This window comes from Paramisgurnus dabryanus, chromosome 19 (assembly GCF_030506205.2).
Source record: "Paramisgurnus dabryanus chromosome 19, PD_genome_1.1, whole genome shotgun sequence".
Taxonomy (NCBI): Eukaryota; Metazoa; Chordata; class Actinopteri; order Cypriniformes; family Cobitidae; genus Paramisgurnus; species Paramisgurnus dabryanus.
This window is the reverse complement of record NC_133355.1, coordinates 18,319,278-18,345,445: the sequence shown is the minus strand read 5'-3', so window position 1 is coordinate 18,345,445 and position 26,168 is coordinate 18,319,278. Positions and strand designations below refer to the sequence as shown.

The window sequence follows — 26,168 nt, the reverse complement described above, 5'->3', positions numbered from 1 at the left end:
CCTAATGCTTTTTATATACGCTGAAGTGTTTGCGAGTGATGCATTCCTGTGAGCTTTTTCCATTCAGCTAGTCTTGCCAAACCTCTGATCAGTTCAAAAAAGAGAAACACCAAATCCTCAAATAAGCAGCACTCCCACACCAATGAGTCAAAAGCTGCTCCTCCACCGCAGTCGTCCCGATGGAAGACAAGCAAAACTATACCGGTGATCTTGTTGACTGACATAACACATTCCCTTAACAAAACATACAGTAAGCTTTGCCTCTGTACTAAATGATACTGTGCTTCCATTGCATAAGCCTGTGAATGTTCATAATGTTTAAAGAGTTTATTACCCGAGCTCCTGGTATCTCACAGCAGGCCTCCTGAATGGCCAGCGTGGGGTCGCAGTACAACATCACCTGCTGAATGTCAATCTGAAAAAAGAGAGAAGTTTTTTACAAACAGGTCAAGCAGAACAGCAAAAATGTTCACGTTATAAACAGTGTAATCTAAAAGAAAGAATGAAGAGGGAAAATGGGCCAAATGAGACCACCCGAGGACAACCGAGATAGTAAATAAACTTTACAAATGCTTTATATATAACCACCTGGAGAAAATAATTACTTCATAAAGCTAGAAAAATCATTTTTTGGTTGGTATGGTCTGATTTTTCATCTTCTTCAAAGCGAGTGCCTGTGGTCTTTGTGTCTCTCACACATTCACGTACTGTATACAGGCCCCTGACACATACACTTGCAAACTTCCCTCACAGACAGGATGCCCTGGGCAAAGCCTGCAGGAAACCAGCTTATTGGAAACATCTACTTCCGACTTCTGCATTAGTAGTGTAGCGTTCAATTATCAGGAGAGTTGAAAGCTTTTGCAGCTATTCATCTAATTGACATCCTGGTACCCCGAGCCTTGTCCTTTGGATTGCAGAAGGCTCACAATACAGCCTAGCGGGATCTCTCAGTCATTTATAGCTTTACTTCCCTATTGTTTTGTGTTATATAACCCCACAACTTCATCTGTAAGGCTAAAGTACCACTTAAAAAGGTCATATAGCCTACTGAATATCTTATTAATAATAGACATAATAACTACAATTCACTTTTGAAACAAAACACAATTGATCCTGTGGATGGAAAACAGACCAAGCAAGTTCCTAAGCATTTAAACGCAGCTAAAAATGCTTGGGGGAAGCAGACTATGAGTGCTTGCCAGCGTTTTTAAGGCAAACGCTTTGGTTGCTATAATACTATTGCTTTGTTTTTCATATGATCGCATAATGAAGAGACTAAAAATGATTATATATGGTCCTAATACCACTGATTTCTGTGACCTATCCACCTTATTTTTGAATGCAGAAGTAAGTGAAGTAACGTATTTCCCTTTTTTGTGGGAGATCTCTTTCAATAAGCCAGCTGGTAGTAAACACTGTTGTGGGAGCACGTATAAAACATGATTTAAACAATTATGGTAAATATTTACTACACTTGCCATGAATAAAAGAGTGTGAGAATGAAATGAAGAAGTGGCCTGATATATCTTACTGTATGAAAATATATTTAATCATTTTGTGTTGTTCCTCGGGGGTGACGGGTCAATGCGTAAATATAAAAGCACAGAGACATAACAGTATCTTTACAATGGGAAAGTTAGTCGGGTGTTTGTACATGGAATATACCAAGACTTCATGTTTTTAACCTTTTTATGCGATTGTTTGAAATGTCAAAAATGTCCCTCTGGTGTGAGTTTTTTTAAACTACAACTTTTTAATCGACTTGTTTAAGTCACATCAAGCTTCACACAGTCCGAAAGCCAGCAGCAGTATCTTTCTTATTCAAAACATTGTAAGTTTTTGAACAAACCATAATAAACATATTAAACTACTTATTAAATGTATCAGTATTGTTTTTAGTTAATAAAAATACTTTTATGTAGTAGATAAGTCATGAGCATATGAAATTATTTGCTTTTTTTAATGTACGTGCAAACACATTAAGAACTATTATAAACATTAATTAATAAGCAGTTTATGTCGTATATATTCTGTACTGTAATCACATTTTTGTAATACCAGCTAAATCAGCATATTTTTATCAGCATAATATTAGTTGTTTTTGAACAATTATTGTATTTATTCACTGGCAGTGTCTATGAAAGGTTTTACTGGATGGATACAGATAATGGGTGCACGTGCACCACATACGCATTCGGCTCTTGTGCGTGTATTATGGTAAAAACAAATGTTTTGTAGAGATTTATTGTGTTTGTATCATCTATTATGGCAACCCCTAAATGCACACATTAAGCCGGTCTTTCTGGATTTCATAATAAACTTTAAAAAGCCAGTGGAAACGGCACACTTGTGTCCCTCGCAATACGACTACATTAGCTTAAGTGGGCTAAGACTTTTGCACAGAACTGTCACTGATGAACTTGATGAACACTTGTTGTTTTAAAAAAGTGCTTTATAAATAAACTTTGACTGTATATACAATATGTGCATATATAAATTATCTATGTGACCTTGCCTGTGAAAACCCAACTATAATATATTTTGTGATTTACTGTTTTCTACATACCATAAAATCATCCTAAATATAGTCTAGAACATTGTGTGTAAACTTGATTTATTTAATATTGACCCAGTAAGGCCATGATAAAGATTGAAATCATGGTGAAATTAATGGTGGAAATCCAATGTTGATGCTTTGATGCATTATTTCATAATTAGATATGGTTTGCTTTGTATTATCCACATATACAGACAAAAATGATAGATATTATAATATACACTACTTATAAAAGATTAAACAGCCTGCCTAAGTATCCCATGGCTGGAAATGTATAAGACCACCTACCTCTACAGGACCAGCGTCAGTAGCTCTCATGCCCAACAGTGTATGTCCATTTAGTGCCACCGAGCCACGGAGCTCCAGAGGCTTGGTCTCAATGGAGCTGCAGTCCACATGCAGGGAGGCAGAATCTCTTTGCAGACTCAGAGACACTTTATGCCAGCGCATGTCCATTAGGGATTCAACACCATCACCTTCAAATACACATCCCACCATTGTCCCTTCAGGGTCAGGCCCTCTCGCCCGCAGGGCCAGGTTGCCATCTTGCCCATTCCAGTCTAGTGAGACCTAAAGAAGTAAGATAAATAGGTACATAGAGAGTTGACATTTTTATTTTAAAAATGTTATTATGCTGGAACTGTGGCACAGGGTCCAAATAAACTTCATGCAGCATCTGTCTAAAATTGCTAAACTGAGAAAATTTACTGGCCATAAATTTTTCTTCCTGGCCGTAAAACTTTTCTTGTATTATTTAATATAAATAAATATATTGACAATGTAATTATTTAGCTGTTGTCCCTAGCAAAAAGTTGTGATTTGACTGATGGTGCCATATTTGATTTGAGAGCTACAGAGGAATGCAAATGAATAACAAAATAAATTTAAGTTGGTTGGTCAAACAAATCTATTGTTTGGCTTTCAAAGACAACGAAAATAATGCATGAATCATATAGACCACCTTTATCATATATCAAATGGCGCTCAAAAATGTACCTCTTGTATTCATACTTGGGAAAGGCATTAGGTTGATTATGTTAAATGGTACATTTCACAACACTTTTTTAAGATGTCAAATAAATCTTTGGTGTCCCAAGAGTACGTATGTGAAGGTCTAGCTCAAAATACCATATAAATAATTTATTATAACATGTTAAAATTGCCACTTTGTAGATGTGAGCAAAAATGTGCAGTTTTTGGGTATGTCCTTTAAAATGCAAATGTGCTGATCTCTGCACTTAATGGCAGTGCTGTGGTTGGATAGTGCAGATTAAGGGGCGGTATTACCCCCTTCTGACATCACAAGGGTAGTTCAAATTTCAATGGCCTATTTTTTCACATTCTTACAGTAAATGGTTTACCAAAACTAAGTTACTGGGTTGTTCTTTTACACATTTTGTAGGTTGATAGAAGCACTGGGGACCCAATTATAGCACTTATTTTCATGATATGTCCCCTTTAAATTAATATTTAGATGCATGTGAACTATTTATTTACCTCTTTTTATTTATGAGAAAAAATTGCCAATGTTGCCGTGTGCAGCTGGGATGTTTAATGAAACAGCCTAACACTTTAATAGCACAAAAAGTACACACTGTTTACACATTTTGGTTAAATCAACCCACAAATGCCTCACTTGTCTCTGCATGTTAAACTCCAAGTGTTACTTGGAAAATAACCACACACTTTAGCTTTAAATAGAAAACAGAAGAATGCAGGAGACTATTCATACACATTCAACTCATGAATGCAAAGTCAAATGCTTAAGCAATGTCTGTATAAGCCTAATGTACAAAATAGACTTGAGATGAAAGTGAGCGCACCTGAGGATAACCTTGTTCGTCTGATATCTGGAAAAGGTAAATGTTATCATTCAGAGATTTCTTCTTCAACAGCAGGGTGAAGACCAGGGTGAACTCCTCCGGGAGTCCATGAGGAAACACTTGACTGAGGAGAAAAATGTGTGGTTAGACTGCAGCGCACTTACAAACAACTAAATGCAGGTCCACGCACAGAGAGCAAGTGGGTTTTGAGTAAAAGAGAATAAAGAATTGGCGTGTAAAAGCTGATACCAGTGGGAGTATCTATGTATTAATGTGAATACAGAGGGAGATATGACCCCTGACACCAATGCTGGGAGGAATAAAGCTTAACCAAACTCATGTTCATTCTCTACTCTGATCTCTAGGTCAAGGGCATGTAAAGACCAGGAATGAGTTTACCATCTCAAATCATTGTGGGAAATATACGTATCCCACAATACAATGTACTTATTTTAAGTATCATATTCTGTGTGATGGATAAACCGTAAGTATGTACAGCTGTAACATTTTTCTTTTATGACTTGAAAGTTTGAATATAATGCATTAAAAATGCCCAATATCTGATTTCCAAGATGGTAGCTGTACATCACTCATTGCAGTGTAATGATGTCATGTAACACACAGAGATTATGTGATAATGTAGTAATAAACAGAATAAACTGAAGAATTTAGAGTACTTCATTCTTAAAATAGCCACAGACCCAGAACCAGAGCATTTTCACAATGTCAAAAACTTGATCACACACAAACATGTTTTCATGCTTAAACCACACCATACACACACACAATAAAGCAGGTACAGTGTTTGCCTCAAAAACATGACAATGATTTATTATAGGGACAGAGAATCCAAGGTAATAACAGTAATATCCCGTCACAGGAAAAAAATGAATGAAGAACCAGAGAAGAAAGACAGTATTTGGACAGGATGAAACTTGTTATGACAGGTTTAAATGTCTTTTACAGATTTTTAAGAAATGATTTCTGTTTGGATTATTTGAGTCACATTTACACATTGCAAATCATTTTTTGATCTGTGTTTTGTTTCTTGTTTATCTACAGATCCTTAAAACATGAAACCTTTAGTTGAGAAGTATTTTTACTTGTTTTAACATTTTTTTAATTTATTTGAATTAAAGGTAGCGGATGATTTTCTTTTTCTGGGTGGATCATCAAGACTATTGGTTCTCCTAGTTGTCAATCATTCTGATAATATGTTTACGTAGCCCATCATACGTGCTCGTCCCTTTCTGCGAATGGGCACTTTCAGGTGTATGTGGTGAGCTATGGTTTCCGTTCACACCGTGTTTTTTCAAAATGTCTGAGGGTCGCAAAAGAAAAAGTGTCTACGAATTGTATGACAAGAAGAGAAAGGCCTTTAAAGAAAGAAACAAGACCAAAATGTTTTCGGAAGAATATTTCACACGCTGGCGTGCGCAAAAAGCACAGTTTGGGCTTCCCACGGATGCCTTATTTCGCGAAGTTTCTACTCGACAGGTAAAGTTTGGCATGCTATTTGGAGAATTCCATTTAAAATCACTGCTAGTAAAAGTTGATGTAAGTAATGAATAGCGATGCTAGCCCTGGCACAAGTCACGCAGCGCGCAGACACGGTAAACATCTCAGTTTGTCTAAAGTAGCCTTATGACCGAATGGTAATAGACCACTTTTGTGTTTGCAAACAGAGATGATGTTTTTGGTGGGCGGAGCCTAACTGGTTGCAGAAAGAGATATCTCCGCAGTAGCGGTGAGAAGTGTTTTAGCATTAAACCGTGATTGTTATGGATCCGGTGTTCTGTCGAAGTCTGATTCCCCTATGTTTCTCTTTAGTGTAATGTTTCTTATAGCGTTATAATCACGTTACGTTTATTTTTTAGATAAATAAAAAGTTTAAATGGCTTGGCTACTGATATGCATGTATGTAATGTATATGTTTTGTTCTTTTTTGCTTAATCAATTATTTTTACAGTCTGAATCGCTGAAGTACATATAAAGAAATACTATCATGTATTGTATATAATAACGTTTATTAAATATTTCATAATTTTTGTGTTTTCTATTAATTCTTCCTTATATTTATAGCCTACGTATTTGTTCTAAAACTATTATAAAAGTATTATGTTTACACTATAATTACATATAAAAATTTATATGTAAATAAAACTTTACATCGTGTGTGTGTGGGGGGGGCTATTTATATATTTATTAAGTTAGTAAACATAATAATTTTAGAAAAAAACATGAAGAAGACATAAGCTAAGATATAAGGAAATAAAAAGAAATAATAGAAAACGAAAAAAATATGAAATATAAAAAATTGTGATATTATTGCTTTTTTAGTATAAATTTTTTTATTCTAAATAAATTATCAACATAAACGTTATAAAACCGCTATAAGAAACACAGAGAGGGAACAGACTTCGACAGAACACCGGATATCTTCTCTAATTATTTTCTATTCCAATTATTAATAGATTTCCAGATGATTTCATTGCTCCAGCCTGTCCGTTTAAGGGCTTATTGCAAACATAAACACCTACATTTATCTTCAAATGGTGTCTTCGACGATATTCTATAAAAATGAAAGCCATCTTTTTTGGCATTCCTATTCTGACACTTTACAGCACAACAGGACATTTTCTAGTGAGTTATCTTGTTCGTTTCACTCATGTCTAATTCATTTCCACTGTTTTTCTGCAACCGCATTGTGTGCGCGCAGCTTGCAGTGACGTAACTGTGACGTCTACTCGAAATTGGTCTATAGGTATCACGCTATAATGTTTTAAAGTTTTATGACTATTATAAAATTCATTAATTAATCATAAATTCTGTGCAATTAAACCTCATAAAAATAAAGCTACTAACCAATACAAAGTATCATTTATGTTTTGTTTAATAGGGTATATGCTCAACTTACTTTTGCATTCCTGTTAAACATAATACATCCCTTCTGGTTCTGTATGCTCTAAGCTGACATGGTGCTGTTTACATACATAAAGCCTTCAGGAGCTACCAAAGATGAGAATAACCAATGTCCAGTAGATATGAAAGTAAAAATGTGCCAACTTTTTTTATATAATTCATGGCTTTTGACGAAGGCATTTTCTTCTCACATTGTCACGACACGGAAGGAGAGACAGGACGCAAACGCAAAGTTCAAAAATAAATAACATTTAATAATAAAACACGAGGGATAAGATGGTGAATACAGTGAACACAGGAACATCCAAGACAGGGAACAGACGAGGTAGCAATGACAATGATCCAGCAGTGAGCAAACAGAAGACAGAGGTATATATACACACAGACTAAATGACAAACAGGTGTGATGAGGCAGGTAATTAATCAATGAATGTCCAGGTGATAACAATCGGAACAGAGACAAGACATGACACGGATTAACCGTGACATTACCCTCCCCTCTACGAGTGGCTACCAGACACTCACATAAACACAACAAAAACAAAGTCTGGTAGCGAGAGTCCAAGGGAGGGGTGGAGGGCTTGGGGACCCTGGCGAAGCCGGCAGCCGCCGGGATGAGACCAACAGGACGGTTGGCCGGACTGCGCCAGGAGAACCGGAGCGATCGCTCCGAGAACCGAGGCAGACGAATTACCCCCCTCCTGGGAATCGTCGACGATCAGATGCCCCCGGAAATCATCTCCCATCCCCTCGCGGAAACGGAGACCCTCGGTAGCCACCCCGGGGAAATGATCGGGCGTGGTCCGTTCCGGATCCCCCTGCGAGCAGGATGGTGGTCCTCCGACATTACCCTCCCCTCTACGAGTCGCTACCAGACACTCACATAAACACAAAACAGAAACAAAGTCTGGTAGCGAGAGTCCAAGGGAGGGGTGGAGGGCTTGGGGACCCTGGCAAAGCCGGCAGCCGCCGGGATGAGACCAACAGAACGGTTGGCCGGACTGCGCCAGGAGAACCGGAGCGATCGCTCCGAGAACCGAGGCAGACGAATTACCCCCCTCCTGGGAATCGTCGACGATCAGATGCCCCCGGAAATCTTCTCCCATCCCCTCGCGGAAACGGAGACCCTCGCTCGGTAGCCACCCCGGGGAAATGATCGGGCGTGGTCCGTTCCGGATCCCCCTGCGAGCAGGATGGTGGTTCTCCGAGGGACCGTCGACGACGACTCAACCGTTGGGGGACCGCCTGGGCCGATCCTCCTCCCGCAGGAGCGAGCGATCGCTCACGGTGGTCCCCAAGAGACATCAGGGCTGATGGGGAATGAACCCCGATGTCACTACTCCCCCTCGACGAAAACTCCTGGGGAGCCGCCCTCCGTGAACTCACTGCGTCCAATAATGGCTGGATCATTCTGTCACGACACGGGTAGGAGAGACAGGACGCAAACGCAAGGTTCCAAATAAATAACATTTAATAATAAAAACACGAGGGCTGACAAGGTGAATACAGAAACTCAGGAACATGAACACAGGAAACAGACAGGGTATCGAAGACAATGATCCAGCCATTATTGGACGCAGCGAGTTCACGGAGGGCGGCTCCCCAGGAGTTTTCGTCGAGGGGGAGTAGTGACATCGGGGTTCATTCCCCATCAGCCCTGATGTCTCTTGGGGACCACCGTGAGCGATCGCTCGCTCCTGCGGGAGGAGGATCGGCCCAGGCGGTCCCCCAACGGTTGAGTCGTCGTCGACGGTCCCTCGGAGAACCACCATCCTGCTCGCAGGGGGATCCGGAACGGACCACGCCCGATCATTTCCCCGGGGTGGCTACCGTGAGAGGGTCTCCGTTTCCGCGAGGGGATGGGAGTTGACTTCCGGGGGCAGCTGATCGTCGGCGATTCCCAGGAGGGGGGTAATTCGTCTGCCTCGGTCCTCGGAGCGATCGCTCCGGTTCTCCTGGCGCAGTCCGGCCTACCGTTCCTGTTGGTCTCATCCCGGCGGCTGCCGGCTTCGCCAGGGTCCACAAGCCCTCCACCCCTCCCTTGGACTCTTACTACCAGACTTTTGTGTTTGTTTTGTTTAGGTGAGTGTCTGGTAGCCACTCTTAGAGGGAGGGGTCATGTCACGGTGATCCGTGTCATGTTTTGTTTGTCTCTCCGATTACGTCACCTGGACATTCACGGACTGATTCATCACACCTGTTCCCTGTTAAGTGTTGTGTATTTATACTGCTGTCTGTTTCTCACCTGTCGCCGGATCATTGTCATTGTCATTACGTTCATGTCTGTTCCTGTGTTCCATGTACTGCGTGTTCCTGTGTTATGGTTTTACTCCTCGTGTTTTGTTTCTGTTCATTTTTTATTAAACGTTATTTATTTCATGGTGAACCCTGCACTTGCGTCCTGATTCCTGTACCCAGTCATGACACACATGCATTCAGCTATTAGAATAAAAAAAACAGAACACAAATAATAATACTAAGAATAACAATAACAAGCTACGATAGCACATGCCGGCAACGAGAAGCGATCAACCCAGTTGACGTCCAACATATACTGCATGAATATTTTAAGTTTTAGAATGTTTTATGTCATACAATTTGTTTGGGGGGCCTAAAAAGGGATGCACCATACACAAGGGGGGCCGCACACCAAAAAAAAAAGTTAAGAACCACTGCTGTATACCAACATATAAGATTATATACATACGTTTTTAGGAGTATATACTGTAGTTGTACCAGAAAGCAAAACAAAAGCATAAAGTCTCTATTTTAAAGCACACTGCACTTCTTCAGCCAATACAAAGACCTTAGTAAACATACCCAATTTATTTTTCAGTCTCTCGGGTAAGGCAAAATACGAGATAAAGGCGAGCGAGAGGTAGACAGTTCTATCACAAGCCCAGTCTGAGCTTACAGAATGACCAACACAGAGGTGGCCAAACTATTTAGAGATCATCTGCCGCTATCGCACGTCCCGACCCGGCTGACATGACTTTATATTAAACTTTATCTCAGAGAAAGTAAGTGCAGGAGTCCATTTATTCAGGACAAATGCTGGGCTTTATCCCTCTGCGGTTAGCTGGTTATGCCGAGTGAATTTTAAATTCAGGCTTTCTCTCTCTCCATCTCTCTCTCTCTCTCTCTCTCTCTCTCTCTCTCTCTTTCTTTCTCTTTGGGACAAGATTTAGCGTAAGAGAGAAAACATTCAGTTTTCAAATGGGAAAAGCACCTGGGGCTCTGGAAAACCCATTCTTAAAGAGGAACTCCCTGATGATGGGGGGGGGGCGTTTGGTGAATGTTTGCGTGTATGTGTCTCTTTGCATAAACTTTTGAAGTTTCAGAAGGTCAAACTGTGAAACTGTGTGATAATTAATGCTGCTATTAGAAATACAAGCTAATAAATAGATTTTATTGTACCTTAAAAGCCCCCCATAATTGAGAGCTCTTAAATACAGTATATGAATTGTTTTTCCACTTACAGTGCATTACAAGGTATACAGATGATCGGCATGTGTTCTCTAGGAATCAAACGTATGATCTTTAAGCTGATAACACAATGCTTTACCAATTGAGCTAGAAACATTGGTGTTGATGCTGATTTAAGAATTAAAGTAACACTAGGGCTGGGCGAAATTCACCTAAATTCTTACATATGTTATTTTGGGATAAATGGCGATATGCAATAAATATCTCTATGCTTTCTACAAAGTAGAATGAATCAGCATCAGTCATTAAAAACCCATATCAGCCAACTACTGATCTGGATCTAAACCCCTGACTCAGGGGGCAACCTAACAAGTCTTGCAATACACCATCAGCATCATTTACAGCAAAAAACAAGACAATCATATTTATTTTCAACAGTTAAACAGCTCTCTCTAAAAAAAGAGAACAGACAGCATCTCATGATTGAGAGATAAACAGCTGCTCAAGCTGCATTAGGGAGAAACAGATCACTTCCAGACAGTGGCGGTTCTACACGGAGGCCAAGGGTGGCCCGTGCCTCTGTAGACATGTCCCTGGCCACCCCTGTGGCCACCCCGTGCTGACCAAATAAAAAAGTATAAATTTATTTTGATTTTACACGCGAGCGCCAAAAGCGGAACTAATGCGACGCAACGTTCTACACGGGCAAATTAGAGCGGCGCACCCAACCACTAGCCGGGTGCTGCTCGGCGAGTGTCTCAATTCATTCCCAACCTCCCGATGTTGAGAATGTGTATGCAGGTTTGGGCACTGGTAAGGACTCTTGCTCACTTCACATTGGGACACTGTTCACTTGTTCTCCTGTGACGTGGCTGCGTGTTGTGATCATTTACAGCTGTTACTAATCAACAACCGGCAAAACCAACATCTCGCTAACTTTTTAAAGTTTACACATTGTAAAAAGCGCTGTAATTATGCTCTTACATATACGTGCATTAAATTGGAGCAATATAATTAAATGTTACATATAAAAATGTTTACAATTTAAAAATAATAAAGCAATAAACCCCGAGAAGCAGTGGGTTACCAGTGCATTTTATAACAGCTAAGGGGCGTTGTTAGGCACGACGCGAAGCGGAGTGCCTAAAACCCCCTTAGCTGTTATAAAATGCACTGGTAACCCAACGCTTCAAGGGGTTTATTGCGTTTATAAAACGGTTACTTCATATGCATAACGTTAGCGGGATTTTATAAAATAAAACACAAATAAGTTGTAATTATATTAGTACAAATATTACTCTTCCGCCAAACAAAGTAGTTCCTCAGAATCAAGTGTGATTGAAACAGAGCGCAGTTCCCAACCAACAGAGATGCAGCAAAGACACAATGAAAATATGTTTTAAGACTGTGGTGTTTATTTTATAAATCACCATTTATCTAATTTATACATTAACATTGATATTGTGCAACTGTTGAAGTGATGATCAAATATGTTTGGAAGCATGCTGAACTCTTTCCCCGTCAGCTTTTTTTTTTTAAGTTGCCACCCAGTTTTAGTTTAATGCCTTGCAGAAAAATTATCTTCTTTAAATAAACATAAAACATCAAATGAAAGAACAGACCATCCGCTTTCAAACAAAAACAAACAAAAAAACTTTCATTCATCCTACCTTCATTGTTTTCTTATCACCTCTCAAATTGTTTAGCTAAAAGCGGAGATAATTCCATATTTGTGAATAACTTTTGTAAGAGATCAGATTGAGCCATCAAAACTTACACGCTGTGTTTTCAGTGTTGAGTGAATGCGTCAGTGTTTAAGTTGGGTAAGATCGCCACCCAGTGGATAATAGCGGACGTATGAACTTGACTTATAAACTCCTCAGACAAAGTTTTCTCTTTATCGACGAGATGACTCAACAATATTTATTGACATTCATCTGGATATCGCCATTAATTGTGCAATTGTAGACAAATTAAAAATATGATAATAGACTGTGGTGTTTATTTTCATAAATCAGTACGCAGCAACAGTGGCGCAGTGATACTTATGTAATGTGGTCTGAACCGTGAGGTTACCGGTGTATTTTATCACGGCTTAGAACGCGTTTCAACCAATCAGAATGAAGAACCAGAACTGCCCGTTTTATAATTATTATTTTAAATGTTGATTAGATTGTGGTCCCTAACTGTCTAGCAATGTGTATTTATATGTAAACTAAAACAAACGTTTGTCTTTATAAAAGTTTGCATTTCATAAAGTTTATTGAGTAGGCTTGCATGCTTTTCGGTTGGGGGGCTTTAGAAAAGAGCCCAGCTCCCCTTTTGCACCTGCACTGACTCTTGTATTAAATAAAAAAGTATATGATTGTAAAGTAAAATAAAGTTTACGGGGTAGTTTCCCGGAAAGGGACTAGTCCTAGACTAAAATAAATGTAAGAGCTGTCCAAACTGAAAACAACTTGCAATGCCATATCTTAAAATACAGCTTTGTTTTGCTTCAAAATGCACACAAGTAATGTATAATGTATGTTAAAACTAGTTATATTTCCTAATTAAACTAAGGCCTAGTCCTATCTTAAACTAATTCCTGTAACCACGCCTATAATCTTTAAATATAATTTCTTGCCATTTTTTTATGTGCCCCACTGGTAAAATACTGGTCCCTCCTTGGCCCCCCTAGTGAAATTTGTCTAGAACCGCCACTGCTTCCAGACATCTGAAAACTAATGGGTAGCTGTCCAAGATGGAGGTATAACAAAAAAGACACATTTGTATTTGCTAAGCTAATTTTGTGACACGTTTCAGAAAGGACTTCACTGAGGAAGAACAGAACGTGCATTGTTTATTTGCTTAATTTTGCGAAAACCACAACATTTTGTTTTTATTAGGAGTGGACACACAAAATAAACTTGACACTTTAAAGTTTTTTATGATGTATAAATCATATCTGAATGTCCAATTTAAGACTCTTTCAGCTTGATTAAAAAAGAATTGTTTGCTCCGCCCGTGCCGCCGTCGACCCCTGAGACTTAAAATGCATTATAATGTATGCATTTAGCAATGTTTTTCCTGTTCTCTGCGATTCTATCCAAACCCACCAGTAGAAAACTACTGTGTTTAAAACCAACGAAAAGTTAACATCTCATCCTAATGTGGCAAATGTTATCATTGTCATTTTTCATGAGCGCAGTAAAAGCGCAGTAAAAGCACAGTCATAAAACGAGTTGTAATTTTGGTTTGATGTCTCACCAAAAACACTTAAAGTTACTGTTAATAAAATATTTAACAGCATTTCAGTGTAAAAGCAGAAAGCTAGAAAAATAATCTGCTGAAAGGTTCGTTATTAGTTAAATAAAAATAAGCCGGAAGCCAAAATCTATGTGACATTATTGCAATCCTTTTATGATGCTGTCATAATTTTTTAACTTAAAAAAAATTAATGGAGAGGAATTGTAGGCCTGTACTAGCCTGCTAGAATATTTTGGTAGATTATGTCTTACTGTATGATTGCTCAATGATATTCAATGGGTTTGAGAAAAGGAAACCATAAAGATGTCTTACATTAACACAGAGGGGCCTGAAAATGAATGAAAGAAACAAACTTTTTCAAAAGGTCTGAAGTATGAAGAAATGGATACTGAATGAAACCAAGGAGGGAAGATAAAAGGCTTTACTCTGTAGGCTGAATGAGTTGGACTTTCCCGAGGCGCAGGATGATGGGCCCCCTTGGGTTTCGGATCTTCTTGACCTCACTGTTTTTCATCAGAGAGAAACGTCGCACCAGATTGAAACCTGCAGATCAGAGCGATAAATCCATTTACCACCACACCATGCTAATAAATCTGTATTCTTTTAGCTGACATATCCTATGCAATGTATCAACTCTGCTGTGGCAGTTTTCAAATTGCAAAAGACTAACAGATGGACCTTAATGTTAGTATCTACGTATATATTTCTGCTCAGGACTGGTTTGTGGGTGGCTATGGTTTTATTATTAAGTGCATTTAAAGGTCTAAATGAGTACAGATGGCAGTACACTTTCACATAATTATGTAGTAAGCTCTTTTTTGGTACATCACTACAAAAACCTGCAGTTATTTGCATTTGTTTTTTAATTCTCTTACATACTGTGCAGAGTCTGCAGAATTAATGTATATATTAAAACATGAGTACTTCACCCAAAAAGAAAAAATATTCTGCAGAGAATGGGACCCAAGTGCAGGTGATGAACTCAAAAAGGTTTATTTAAAAAAGCCCACGTAGGGGAAAAATTACATAACATAAACTGATTACAATAACTGAGACTATGACCAGAATAGTTGACAGAATTGTCAAACAAACCACAGAACACACTGTGGCCATAAATAAGAAAAGCTAAACATAATAACAAGGGAATCTCAGGTGAGGGGAGTTAAAGGAATAGTCTACTCATTTTCAATATTAAAATATGTTATTACCTTAACTAAGAATTGTTGATACATCCCTCTATCATCTGTGTGCGTGCACGTAAGCACTGGAGCGCGCAGCGACACTACGATAGCATTTGGGAGTACTTCGACTCGGCGCAGTAACACCCTCCCTCTCCCATTATGAGAGGGAGAAGGGTAGCGGACTTTTCAGGCGAGTTGAAGTACTCCCAAAAGTGCTATTACGCCATAAAATATAGTTCCTCTTTTAAATCCGCTTAGAAAAGTGCTACGTTTTATTTTGTACCACCAAACTTGCTCGTATAACTACTCGTCTTAAATAGGAAAAACGTTGATGTGTTTGGTCACTTCTAACTTTATCTCTGTTTGATACCATTGAATGAATGGGGCTAAGCTAAATGCTATCGAAGTGTCGCAGCGCGCTCCAGCGCTTACGTGCACGCACACAGATGATAGAGGGATGTATCAACAATTCTTAGTTAAGGTAATAACATAGTTTAATATTGAAAATGAGTAGACTATTCCTTTAACCAGTAATGAATAATTCATGAGGAAACTAGGGGGCGGGGCAGAGACAAGACACGGAAGCACACAGCCCCAACAAAGGCCATGTGCTACCATACAAAACATGAGTAGTGCCACGATCCTGCCACATGAACTATGAATTACTGTACTCTGACAGGGTGGCAGGATCATTACAATATATACAATATGTTCATTCTTTTAATGGTTTAATGACGTTCCTTTAACAGCAGTTTCTACCTGTAATGTTATCTCTGGCAGATTGAGGAAACTTCCATTCATCCACTTGTATGGACGGGCAGCTGACATCTGTAAGAAAAGAGAACAGTCAAGTTGCAGCAGAGCTATTCCTGCCATTTGGGAAAGTTTTCATGTGTAACAAACTGTAAAGTCAATCATGATCAGTCCTGTCAAAACTTTTTCTTGGGTGCGAGGTAAAAGTGGTAAGGTGATCAAAGATTGTCTAACACAGACAGACATCATCTAAGATGCTGAGCTAAAAATAACATCCTTTTCTGTTAGAATCACTTTCCCATAATCCCACTTTATGAAGACGAGGACACTGACAGTAGGCCTGACTGAGGGGCAACACATGAGTGCAAGGCCTAACCTTAGAAAGGTGCGTGCTATGGTACTGATATCAGAGAACTGCACTTTAAGCAGAGTTTGTCTTTGTTGCATTATTTGTCTTTTAGCCCAATCACCAAACACCCTCCAAATGCATCTGCCATGTTTTCTTGTACAGCATTTTTTATTAGGCTCGTATATTTGGGTTCAATAATTTCACGTTGATGGCAATGAAAATTTTATTAGTGAGTAACTGAAGTGCCTAATTTTAAAAATGTCACTTTAGTCATTTAATTGGCATAAAAATTAAGAAACTGAACCACACATTGGGGGCACTGTGATCCATGTGACTACCACACTGCCACATGGGTTTTATCAGCTCCAAGTACTCACAAGGAACTCAATTTTTAAAAGTGATCCTTGGTCGTTTTGCACGCCATAGTTCATCCAACTCAAAATTCATGCACTTAGAGGACATCGACATGGTTTTGCAGTATTTCTGAATGGCCTGAGGCCGGGATTAAGCGGATTTGAAGCAAAGGTATTTGATGAACATGTAATACATGCCGAGAGCATTCTGTCAATAGTCCTTTCACACATACTTCACAATCAGTCTTTACTGGTAATGTACTAGTAAATAGCAGTTAACAGGTCATGTGTGAACAGAACCTTTCCAGTAAATTAGTCCTGCCAATTTACCAGTAAGAGAGGTTGTAAGATTACCAGTAATTTACAGGTAAGCAATATGTGTGAACAAAAAATATAGATTAACGGCATTTAGACCAGAAAACGTCAGACCACGCTGACAGCTTTGGGCCAATCATAACGTTTTGATACAGATGACGCATTTATCCCCGCAGTGTTTACGGATGTTTCCACACACACGCTGCTTAAAAGTCGAGCACACCTGAAGTTAACGTCCACATTTCTTTACCAAAGTTGTCTAAAACAGCTCACCATCTATTTGCCGAATTGCCGACGTCCTTAGCACACCCTCTTCAAAGCCTAATGTGCAAACAAACGCAGGTTCCGTTTGACGTCGCCTAACGCAATGTTGTTTGTCACGAGCAACTTTGCGATCGTCAGCGTTTGACACAGATGTGAAAACAACAAAATACGGGTCGTGGATATGAAGTCATAACCCACCATTGTTTACAAATACAACACTCCCTAGCTGCACGCCACAGGTAACCTCCCCTTTCTCTCCGAGTTTATAGGTATTTTGATGTGTGGACGATGTCTTAAAAAGACGTTACGTCACTGCGTATGTGAACAGCACGTTTTTGTATTTACTGGTAAATTCATTCTGGTAAATTCATGGTACTGTGTGAAAGAGGCAAATATCATTATCTTATTCTTGACGGAGGTGGCGATTAGCGGCTTTTGCATCTTAGCTCCTCAAAAACAGAAAAGCTATTTTGAAAAATTATCAATATTTTAAGCCTAAACAACATTTTAAGAGATCATAGGGAATGAAATTATGCTGACTTCTTAAGATTCTTATTTTTGCCAAACTCTAAGTATTGCATTTATGCATTAACAAGCTGGAAAAAAATGTATTTAAGACAGCTAATAAGTAAATAAATGTCAAATATAATTATGCATAGAATTTATTTAATACTACAACGTATTAATAAAAAATAGTGTAAATAAAACTCACACTGAGTTCCTGCACAGCACTCAAGCTTGATCAATCTTTTCAGTTAAAATGCTTGGCTATAGCTGTACTAGCTTCACTGACTTTTGCAAAAGAGCCATTTTCTCCTAAATGCAGACTTAGGACACGACATTTGAAAGACACGCTTCTCTCTGTGAATCAATGTAAGCGTTTTGTGAAAAGAGGAGTTTCAATCAGCTTGGTTTGAATAGCTCAAAGACATGCACAGTACATCAGTCAAAGCACATTAGAAAGTTAGCATGATTCAGCAGAACGTCAATTAGATGTTTCAGAGATCAAAGTGGTACAGTACGAAAAACTTGAGCAATAACAGCGAGCATCATCTCGGAGCCGTCTCATAAAGCGCAAACGGCGGAAAAAAGCATGATGGGTTTCCACATTTCTTTCCTGTCAAGTTACAAAGAGAACTTTTTAAATCTACAACACAGCTAACTCAGCACATGGATACGATAGGAAATGCTTCAGACGGAAACTTATCTGACACATGAGGAATTCATTTAGCATTGTTCATGCATTTTCACTTTTGAAATCAGACTCTGCTAAGTCCTTTTTCTTCTCTGTTTTACAAAGCTCCCTGCTTTCGCGCGGGAAAAGGCGGGATTACGATGCTGAGATGTCAGAGAGGAGATAGGAAAGCTGGAGGCGGCTCTTACTCCTGAGGGAACGATGCAAAGTTGAATGAAGGAGGAGGAAAAAGCATTTCAAGCACACAAAGTGCAGGCACGTCAATGAATGCCATGAAAAGATAGAGCTTTACAGTTTAAAGTTTGGGTTTACGTAAGATTAAGTAGCTTCTTAATTTACAGATATGAACATGCTGACTCAGCATAGGAGGAATCACAGAAATACTGTTAGGTAATAGGAATAAAAGTATAGCTTACAACACATCTCTTTTGAAAGTAGAGTTTAAAACTAACAGTTGCTGTTAAAAAGAAAATTACAGTCATGTCGGCAGTCAAAACATCTCCTCATTATCATTAACAATATCCTGAAGGCTCATAAATGTGAAAGACTGCTTAGTGTCCCACCATCGCTCACAATCCCACACACAGTCTCTGGTCTATTGGTCCCTAATTGCAGTATTGTTTATTGTATATTTTTAGGTCATAGAGTTGGCCTTAAGAAACTCATTATGAAGAAAGTCAATTGGGACTTGGCACAGCAGGGGTGTGAAAGCAGCCTCAGAGAGCTGTGATCTGTCCTGGGAAGCACAAGCCTGGAGTTACTGGAATAGGTTGAGGATTTAGTAGGATATAGTAAATGGTAAAACCAAAATAAGGTTTCATTCTTTCACTGTAACCTTTAACAATAATCAAATTCTGTTCAAAATCTATCAAAACTGATTGCTTAAAGTGTGAAAAGAGCATTGGAAATAAACTCCATGTGAACTCAAACTCAACGTGAGCTTTTTGTGTTGGTATAAATAGCAAAATAAAAGAATAGAGGTTTATATGAAAAAATCACAATATTCTCATATCATGAACCAGTCCCAGACATCTATTGTATAGTCAGATTTCTGCTGTTATCCAGATCTAACACATCCAGTATAAACACAATACAATGAAAGGCTGAAAGTGTGGCCATAGACTGACAACTTTTTACCTCCTGCCTAAAGACCCACATCAAACCCGAGAAGAGCTGAACTAGCAAAAGTGTGTTGAGTGACACAGAGTACACTATATCCACACAAAGATTACACTTCACATTACTTTTCGAATCAAGCAGAGCTTTCCGTGACTCTGTTTTGTTATGTTATTCGGCCACTGACCAGGTGTTCCGGTATGAAGGACAAACTAAGAACTCAATAACACTGAGATCATAAAGTGTCAATCAAAATGTAATGAAAGTTTCCCTGACATTGAGGGGTACCAATTTACTACATGTTATGGATTACTGACATAAAACTCAATTCGCTGTATGAGAAAGACAGTGAAAGATGGAAAGGTCCAGAATTTCCACCACCATATTTTTAAGGCATAGCCTTGGCAGTCTTAAAAACAAGGCATTATTTGACTCGCCCTTCAAGTCATTTTGGGACATTTTCCATTTTAAGTAGTACCAGACCTAATAAAAACATTGAAGGAAAACCATACAATGATGGCAATGAGCACTTTGGATTTTAGTCAAGTTTGGGCAATTGTTTATCCTCTGTGGCAGGAGGAGACGACACAGATGTTCATTGAGCAAACATATGGGACATTCAGATGCATTTGCAAACAGGGCAAATATTCACGCAGTTTCTATTCATAACTATCCAAACATGAATTTGACATAGTCTTGCAATTTAAAGTCCCACTGTGCGGAAAATCATGTTTTTATTGTTGTTAAAATGTCTATGTGGTGTTTTTAATATGTTTTAAGACAAGCCATGTGCAAATATTTTCTCCAAAAATTGGAAACAGTCTCATTCCCGCTGTTTAAATTCTCCTTGGTTTCCAGCGTCAGAAACATGTAACCAATCATATCAACACAGCTGAACATATGGATCAGTAGTTCGAGTCATAGATATTATGTATGGATGCCACATATAGACTCTCAGCTGAAACGAATGCAACACAGCTGCTTCAGCTCTGCTTCTGTGCTGCTCTCACATGCACGGTAAGGGCCGTAACCTGTTAACATCAGCTCTTAAAGATTTACATTTACATTCAGGCATTTAGCAGACACTTTTATCCAAAATTACTTAAATTAGGAAACAGCTTAGTGCTGCAAACGCGCAGTTCACGTATGCCATTTGTGAAATTGAACTTAGCAGTTATATGTCTGAAACTATAGAATGTAGCATCTATTTCCATATAGCCTATATATATGGTCCGAGGAGGTGCGAAAGAATAGAGGCAGGGACTAATTTGCATATTCATATATATGATCCGAGCTGTGCGACTGAGTAGAGGTGGTGACTAATTTGCATATTCATAAAACTGCATACTAAATGAGGCAACGGTGTAGAGTTACATTCATGCTGTTTTAAAGCATGACAAAATTACTGTGACAGGTAAAACTATTACATGTGCTATTATGATGTTCAAAGATGAGTTTTAACTAAAATTCTTAAATACAGGGAAACTTTTAGTAAATATTTATGTTACAAAATATTAAACATGTCTACCCAAAAAAGCATTATCCTGAATTGTGGCAGTCAAAACAGGTTCCAGTAGGCTTTCAAAATATAATAATTTTGTGGCAAGAGACATGAATTACTAAACATATGTACATCTGACCTGCCTGAATTGCCATTTGCATCGAGTTAGAGACCAGGCCCTTACCTTCAGCTGATGCCGTTCGACCCCTGTGACCCATCCAGATGGTCAGAAGCACCAGAGAGGACCAGATGACCCTCATGACGCCCTCCTTTAGCTCCTTCACATAAATAAAAGATATGAACAGGTGAGAGGAAAGTACTTACTCAGACCAAGAGAAATGTATTTCAGGATAATCAAGAAATATTATACAGTAGGCTCAGGCTGAAGGCTCTGCTTTTTGACACCAGTGTTATTATATTTAATTTAATAACATGTGTCTGCAGTGAGCTTCAAATTATAACTGGAAAGCGTAAGATAGCATGTGGGAGCAGTCACAATCAATACCGTGGTTAGGGGCCAGATTAATAATAGTGACTATTAGGGAGGATGAGTGCTCTTCAGAGTATAAATTGTGCTAATGATCCATGGCGTTTGCAATAAAGCTTTGTAACCCATGACGTTTGATGATTAGCATTACTGTGTCCATCTGTCCCTCTCTCCAGAAGTGTCCACACACACACACATAGGCTATAAAATTTGAAAGCAAAATGTTAAGTGCCCCCTCATTTGTAAGTCACTTTAGATAAATGTACTGTAAATATAAATGCTGTCATATGAAAGACAGCAATACATAAAATATGAATGCTGGTCCCTTACAATAATGTAGTATGAAAGACAACAATACATGAAATATGGTAGCTGGTTTAAAGGTAGGGCAGGCAATTTTGGAGAGGCTAGCCAACGTAAGCTTGCTTCAGTGTTGCCAGATTGGACACACAGAATTAAACAACCAGACTTACAAATCACACTGTGCAGAGCGTGGCTTTTTGCGTTTTAATCTCATGTGCAGTGCATCATTTTTTAGATATAAAAAAAAATATTTTTATTGTTCTTGTGCTACTATTGTCAAAACTACAGTTCTTCTCTAATAGGCCAATACTCAAATGATTGCATTATACTTTCTTTTTGTATAAGTACTACTGGCCAGGCCAATATGCACATCTATTATGCTGGAGAGTAGCGGTAGTCCCATGCGATATCTAGTGTCATCTTTCAAAAGATGACAGGATTCCCCTGAACCTTTTTGGCTAAACTGAACCATACCTAATTTAAACGCAATCCTGCAATATATAATTTATTTTATAGTTCGTTTTCATGAAAAATTATAAAAAACAATGTTTATAGTCAAAAATTAAAATGTCCCCATTGCATAAAAAACAGCCCATTTTTTTCCGGTGGGAGGTGACCAAAAAGAGCCCAATTGGGTGGGACCTCGTCCAATATGGCAACACTGGCTAGCTTTGAAAGCATAAGCTCCCACCCTCTCTTTAGAGTGCTCTCCAAAGCCATGCCTCCTCCAAAACACGTAAACTCTTCTTTTAGCTATTTTTATGATCCAGATGTTGTCGTAGCCATTTCTAAATCTTCTTTTTCCTGTAGCATTTGTTGTCGGTTTAGGTGGAACGTAAGGTAAGGTAGCTGCATTTTTGCTTTCAATTCTCGCTCTATCTGTGTAGCATAATGTGCTAGGGTTGCCAGATCTGCATATCAAAACCTTTCCGATGGCCAATCAAAACTACCCCAATTATCCTAGCCATAGTATCAAAACTTTTCTTTGCTTTTCTTTCTGATTATTGATCATCTTCCACATGCACTAACATTTGCATGCCAGTCTCTCTGTTATCTGCATCAAACCAAAAGTTGGACTGAATACTAACAAGTATATTTCATATTTGTGTCCACAAAACCAACATCAGCTCATATTGCGGTTTATAGACACGCTGTTCACTCAAAGTGACCCTCACTCCCTCACCGGCATGTCTCAACGTGAACCTGTCAGACTGATGTATTAGTCAGAAAGCCCGAGGGCAAGGTTCTCTTCTTGGCCTTTTACGGCTTTCTTGTAAATCCGAGCCTGCCGGTGATGTTTGCCGCGTAATCTGCATCCTTCGAACTGAGGTCATACAACCTGTAGGCACTGTACCAGTTGAGACAATGAAAGTGATGGTTTCAAAGAACATAACATTTCCCAAAAGTATTCACTATATCACCTACGCTCAGAATCGCTTTGTTTCCTGAACCTGCGCAGGCTTTCCAAACATCTGTTTGCATCATTCCACTTCAGTTATTTACAATGCACTACCTCGCTTTTCTGTGCAAAATCAACATTGTTCTAGTAAACATGACAACATCCATTTCAGGTGAGTGAGGTGGAGATATAGTCCATTTACCTGCATTCAATGCCTCTGAGCAATTTCTCATTATCAATGGCTTTCATGCACAAAAAAGAAATGGAAATTAAAGCTTGTGCTTGTTTTGTTTCACTTTGTTTGCCATGCAGTAAAAACAGCTGGACTCCACAGATAAAATAAATGGTCTCTCTCATATTCTGTCTTGGCTCAGTGCCCAGCAATCTGAAGCCTATAGTGGAAATGACAAAAGCACTAGTTAGGGAATCAAGTATGTGGCTTGAAAACACACCAGGGCCACAATTCATAACATTTCAATGAAAGCCAGGTAGTTAAAATCAATCATTTGCATGCGAAAACAATAATTCACCACCATCTAAGAGAATAGCTAAACCAACAATGAGCATTTTTAATAAACAGGCACTTTAATTGGTCATTGTTAAAACGTCTAAAGTTGTCTAAACGGCTACTGTTTGACAGGAAGGAGGTTGTCAAGAAGGTGTGTATGTGTGTTGTTTTCATGTCAGAGCCTGAGAGATCTCAGAGAGAGAGACTGTTACAATAAACTCTTAAATTCAGTTCAAGTGTGCAAACAAGTGACAAACCTTTGTGCATTAAAATATGCATGTTTACATCACATTTAAGGTGCATCTTTATCAGCATGTTCCCAGGTATCGAACCCATGACCTTTGTGTTGCTAATGCAATGCGTTACCAGTTCAGGAACAGCACAGATAGTCTGAGATGGAACTGCAGAGTCATGTTAAGAACGAAGGCATGCGGTTACGAAAACCTGCCAGCTACAGAGCCACATCAAACATGAGCAGAGAGATTTATAATCTGCTCTGTGGCATTTGTAATCATGTCTGCAGCACTGTTTAACCTTCAATTACAGCTGATTAACAATCATTATATTTTGCCAGTGCAGTTTATTTTCCTTACTCCATATTGTGTTTCTTAAGTTAAAAGACAAAAACTAGTGTAGTTAGAATCTGTGCAGATAAAGCAAATGAGAACAGCATGTGTCCACAGGTTATGCAGCAAGCGTCTCCACCTTTTCAACTCCAATCTGCATTAGAAGCAGACGGTAGTTTCATCAGACAGAGCATGAGCATATTTTTCCACTGCCTATTTGACTCCCATAGGCTGCTTTAAAAACATCCCACCTTAGGCAGAGAGTGTGCTGAAACGGTTTAGAAGGAGATCGGGGCTGCATCAAAATTTAAAGCATCTTGCCAGGGGGTTGCAGCAAGCATCTCATTGTCCTTCAGAGTATACTTTGAAAAAGTGGCATCATATCTGACAAGCCGTATTTGCGATGCCTAAATCCAGAAATGATTAGGGACGTTTGTGATTGCACAACTGCGCGTGGCAGATGCTGGCACGCGTCTCCTCCTCGTACAAACAGAAGCAGAGGGATGTGATGACATTCCTCCAGGCGTGTGTGAGGACAGCGCGCGGCGAGCGCGTGAACTGTCCTGAAGTGAGCGCGCGCTGAGGATCGCTTCTACCGCTGGGGGCCACGAGTAGGGCAACAAGTCAAAAAGAGTTTTACCGCAAACCAAAGTGGTAAAATTGATAAGAGAAAAGTAGTAGGATACTTGAACTAATTGCATGTATCTAGCAACAGCGTGTGACAGATTAATCACTCTTGTACATTTAAGTAATTGTTGTAAATAAAAATTATAAAGTGATCGATGAGTCTATTAAGATTATTAAACGAATTAAATATGTAACAGAAAGAAACTTTACTATACTGTGCATCGTTAAAATGTAACATATTGTGCTGGCAATGGCACGCACTGCATATTAAGTTAATATGAAATAAAACTTGCGTTTTGCATTGGACAATAAGTAAAATAATCAATAGCTGTTTCCAAGACGTCTGAAAAGTAGAGATTTCCCACAGGACTGATACAAAAAACCCACATAACTTTACCTTTAGCAATTGTTAATCCAATAAATTATGGCAACATTAATCCTCAGAAACTGTTCTTGATGTAATCCAGTTTGGTTAAAGAGCTTCCAAGAGTCCTCTCCTGTCTGGATAAAGTTTTTGCCTTTCTTCAGCTTCTTTCTCCCCTCCCCTTGCAGTTGTTTTAATAAACTTTCCCCTCGCTGTGGTTCCTCCGTGCGAGAATCTCCAGGATAACGTGATGACATCATTTGTGCGGAAAACATGCCGCAGGCTTTTCTTCTCGCTCGCGCCTCATACAAGTCCTGCTTTGTTCCGTTTCTGATTTCCAGCCATGATTCTAAAGTGGAGGAATTTACAGTAGGTTATAACGAAGATTCTGCTGGTTAGACCAGTTATCAACGACAGACAACTAAAGTATTACAAAAATTAGACGAATTCCAAGCGGTTCATCCATGATTCTTCCAAACAGCCATATATATATATATATATATATATATATATATATATATATATATATATATATATATAAGGATACAGAGGTTTCCCACAAAGCAAAACTTTCTGTGTCGAATCTGGCACAAAGTAATTTGTTTTAAAAGAAATTATAACTATATTTACCTATATTGAAACGAACATTTATTTTTATGGGCAGTTAAATGAGGTGTAATCTGCAATATACAAGCAATAAATAAATGATTTCAGAATAATAAAAAATATATTTCAGTCTGTTATGAGTTCATGAATGGGTATTTTGAGTTTTGGTGATTTTTAGTTTAATTTTTTCTCCATTTGTCTCTGTTCGTTAAGCAGTTATTTTATAAATAAGACTTATGTTAGAGTAAGAGCTTGACGTCACGGTCAGCCCGATTTTTATTTCCAACTGAAATGGAACGTC

At 38.8% G+C, this 26,168-nt stretch overlaps 1 protein-coding gene across 4 annotated transcripts in view; it reads right to left on the bottom strand.

The window, feature by feature from the left end:
* col16a1 (collagen, type XVI, alpha 1) overlaps positions 1 to 25,454 on the bottom strand; it is an 81,256-nt gene extending 55,802 nt beyond the window's left edge. For all 4 annotated transcript variants that reach the window (XM_065292280.1, XM_065292287.1, XM_065292290.1 and 1 more), the window contains exons 1-7: positions 25,295 to 25,454; positions 21,192 to 21,285; positions 15,921 to 15,989; positions 14,406 to 14,523; positions 4,384 to 4,507; positions 2,849 to 3,130; positions 335 to 415 (exon numbers count right to left, since the gene is read on the bottom strand). In XM_065292280.1, the coding sequence (XP_065148352.1) occupies positions 335 to 415; positions 2,849 to 3,130; positions 4,384 to 4,507; positions 14,406 to 14,523; positions 15,921 to 15,989; positions 21,192 to 21,267 (750 nt within the window). In that variant the 5' untranslated portion in view covers positions 21,268 to 21,285; positions 25,295 to 25,454. The remainder of the gene's footprint in view (positions 1 to 334; positions 416 to 2,848; positions 3,131 to 4,383; positions 4,508 to 14,405; positions 14,524 to 15,920; positions 15,990 to 21,191; positions 21,286 to 25,294) is intronic.
* Between the last annotated feature and the right edge of the window lie 714 nt (positions 25,455 to 26,168).